This window comes from Otolemur garnettii, unplaced genomic scaffold, assembly GCF_000181295.1.
Source record: "Otolemur garnettii isolate 467f Iridium unplaced genomic scaffold, OtoGar3 scaffold00181, whole genome shotgun sequence".
Classification (NCBI taxonomy): Eukaryota; Metazoa; Chordata; class Mammalia; order Primates; family Galagidae; genus Otolemur; species Otolemur garnettii.
In genome coordinates, this window is record NW_003852576.1 from 588,318 (window position 1) to 591,469 (window position 3,152).

At 41.8% G+C, this 3,152-nt stretch overlaps 1 protein-coding gene across 2 annotated transcripts in view; it reads left to right on the forward strand.

Moving 5' to 3' along the window:
* KLB (klotho beta) overlaps positions 1–2,547 on the forward strand; it is a 46,552-nt gene extending 44,005 nt beyond the window's left edge. For both annotated transcript variants that reach the window (XM_003800683.3, XM_023507418.1), the window contains exon 5: positions 1,191–2,547. In XM_003800683.3, the coding sequence (XP_003800731.1) occupies positions 1,191–1,582 (392 nt within the window). In that variant the 3' untranslated portion in view covers positions 1,583–2,547. The remainder of the gene's footprint in view (positions 1–1,190) is intronic.
* Positions 2,548–3,152: the final 605 nt, after the last annotated feature.

Here is a 3,152-nt window from a genome sequence, read left to right on the forward strand (position 1 = left end):
TGTAGTCCCAACTACATGGGAGGCTGAGGCAGGAGAATAGCTTAAGCCCTAGAGTTTGAGGTTGCCATGAAGTCAGGGTACTGTACCAAGGGTGACCAAGTAAGACTCTGTCTAAAAAAAAAAAAAAACACTTTGGGTTGGGTGTGGTGGCTCATGCCTATTATCCCAGCACTCTGGGAGCCCCAAGGTGGGTGGATCACCTGAGTTTAGGAGATGGGAGACCAGTTTGACCAAGACCCCATCTCTACTAATAAAAGAAAAACCAGCTGTGTGTAGTGGCAAGTGCCTGTAGTCACAGCTACTTGGAAAAAACTTTTAAGAGGAGTCATCCATACTAAAAAGAGGAAGCACAATGGCTAGGGCACCGGCCACATACACTGAGGCTGGGGGGTCCGAACCCCGCCTGGGCCTGTACGACAACTGCAACAAAAAAACAGCCGGCCACCTGTAGTCCTAGCTACTTAGGAGGCTGAGGCAAGAAAATCGGTTAAGCCCAAGAGTTTGTGGTTGCTGTGAGCTGTGATGCCACAGCACTCTACCAAGGGCAGCATAACAGCAAAGGCAGACTATACATGAGTACACAGTTTAGATGCCAGAAGGTGAGTAGGTGTAATTGTGAGACCGAAGAAATTCTCAAGTGCTTCTAGTTTTAAATGAAGTAGGAAGCAAGGGTATCATCTCAAAGCAAAGATGACAGAGGTGGTGCTAAGTTTTGAAAGGGAAAGTGTGAAATAACCAATCAGGAGAATAAGCAACGAGGAGAAACCAAGTGTGGTTATTGGGCAACACCAAGAACATAAGGTTTAACATAAGGCTAGAGTTCCTGCATATGAACTCTTTCAACAAAGGTGACAAGTACTTCTACATTTGTGGCTCTGCTTCTTAAATTGCTTTTATCTTCAATTTTGGATTACTTATGGATCAGTTTTACTTCCATTTTTTCTTTTTTTTTTTTTTTTTTGAGACAGAGTCTCACTTCCTTGCCCCCAGTGAAGTGCCATGGCATTACAGCTCACAGCAACCTCAAACTCTTGGGCTTAAGCGATTCTCTTGCCTCAGCCTTCCAAGTAGGACAAATCACTATTTTTATGGGCTTAACTTCAGCTTGTTTCAATGAAAATGGAATTCTTATTCATAGATATTTCACAGTTCACTTGTGATTTATAATGTTCATTTCTGGTATTTTTCAGCATATCTAATTGATAAAATCAAAATCAAAGGCTATTATGCATTCAAACTGACTGAAGAAAAATCTAAACCCAGATTTGGATTCTTCTCCTCTGATCTGAAAGCTAAGTCCTCCATACAGCTCTACAACAAAGTCATCAGCAACAGTGGCTTCCCTTCTGATGAGAATAGCAGCCTTAAATGCACTCAGACTCAAAGAAACAAAGAGTGCACCGCCTGCTTATTCCTCGTGCGGAAGAAACCGCTGATATTCTTGGGTTGTTGCTTCTTCTCCACCCTGGTTCTTTTATCAATTACCATCATTTTTCATAAGCAAAAAAGAAGAAAATTTTGGAAAGCAAAGAACTTACAACACATACCATTAAAGAAAGGCCGCAAGAGAGTTCTTAGCTAAACTGGTCTTATTTCTGTCTGCTTGACAGTTTAAAAATTCACTCCAGTTCCCTATACTGGTAACTTGCAGGAGATGTACCTCTATTACTGAAAGACGAGATGGGATACAGTGGTAACCAAAGTGATGACAATCAGCTACTCTGCTGTGTGGTTCAAATGAATTTTCCCTTAGTTATTCACACCAATGAATTTATTGCTTCTTCAAGTTTGATGAGCTATTTTCCATCATCTTCTCTACTTTCTTCTCTAAATACCAATAGCTAATTATGGCAAAATAAATTATTTTTTAAAAAACGAAGCTTTGTTAAGACTCTATAGCAGAAAATTAAACTATTAACTATTCTTTAAACTACAGTGAGTTAATATATCCCTGATCACTTATAATGAGGTGCTTTCCCCCTTAGGTCAGGTGGTTCTCAAATGAAAAGAAAAAATACAATAGAGTAAGTAATGCTTGCCTATAGCCAGTTACAGCCTAGACTCTTTAAGTACATCAATCCCTTGGTTTTTGTCAATAGAAATACAAATTACCACTTATAAAACATCTAATTTTGTGACCTTACTCAACCTCAGCAACAGCTACTTCCCCTTTAAACAAATTGGGGAGTAATTGGCATCATTCCTCCTGATTTTTCTAAGGAAAAGATTTGGCATGCTCAGGAAAGCTAAACATTCTAAAAGGTTGTAAAGTTTTGTTATCCTAACAGTCAAAGGCTTGCATTAAGACTTGCTCTCTTCCCTGAGAATCTCACTGTTCTGATGCCATATGCACACAGGAATCTTTTAGGATGGAGAGTGAAGCCTTATCTGCACCAAGCAATTCAGAATTTTGATGGTCTGAATGAGCTGAAACTCTCATATACTGACTTGTTCAGTGTACTCTGAATATTGGAAGTAAAAAACTTTAATGTGTGCCCTTTTAAATCTGTTCTTCAGGCCAGGCACAGTGGCTCATGCCTGTAATCCTAGCACTCTGGGAGGATGAGGCAGATAGACTGCCTGAACTCAAGAGTTCAAGACCAGTCTGAGCAAGAGCAAGGCCTCGCCTCTAAAAAAAACAGCTGGGTGTTGGGGCAGGCACCTTAGTCCCAGCTACTTGGGAGGCTGAGAAAAGACAATCACTTGAACCCAAGAGTTTGAGGTTGCTGTGAGCTATGATGCTACGGCACTCTACCTTTATCCAGGGTGACAAAGTGAGACAAAGGCCCGTTGAATATGAATCCCAGTGCTTTGTGAGGACAAAGTGGGAGAATACCTTGAGGCCAGGTTTGAGGTTGAAGTGAGCTATAATCAGTGCCACTTCACACGAGCCTGGGCAAGAGAGTCACAGTGGCTCTGGCCTGTAATCCTAACACTCTTGTGAGTGCCGAAGCAGGTGGATTGCTTGAGCTCACAAGTTCGAGACTAGCCTAAGAACAAAACTGTCTCTAATAAAGATGAAAAAGTGAGGCAAGGCTCTGTGCCTGTGGCTCAAGCGGCTAAGGCGCCAGCCACATACACTGGAGCTGGCGGGTTCAAATCCAGCCTGGGCCTGCCAAACAACAATGGCTGCAACCAAAAAATAGCCAGGC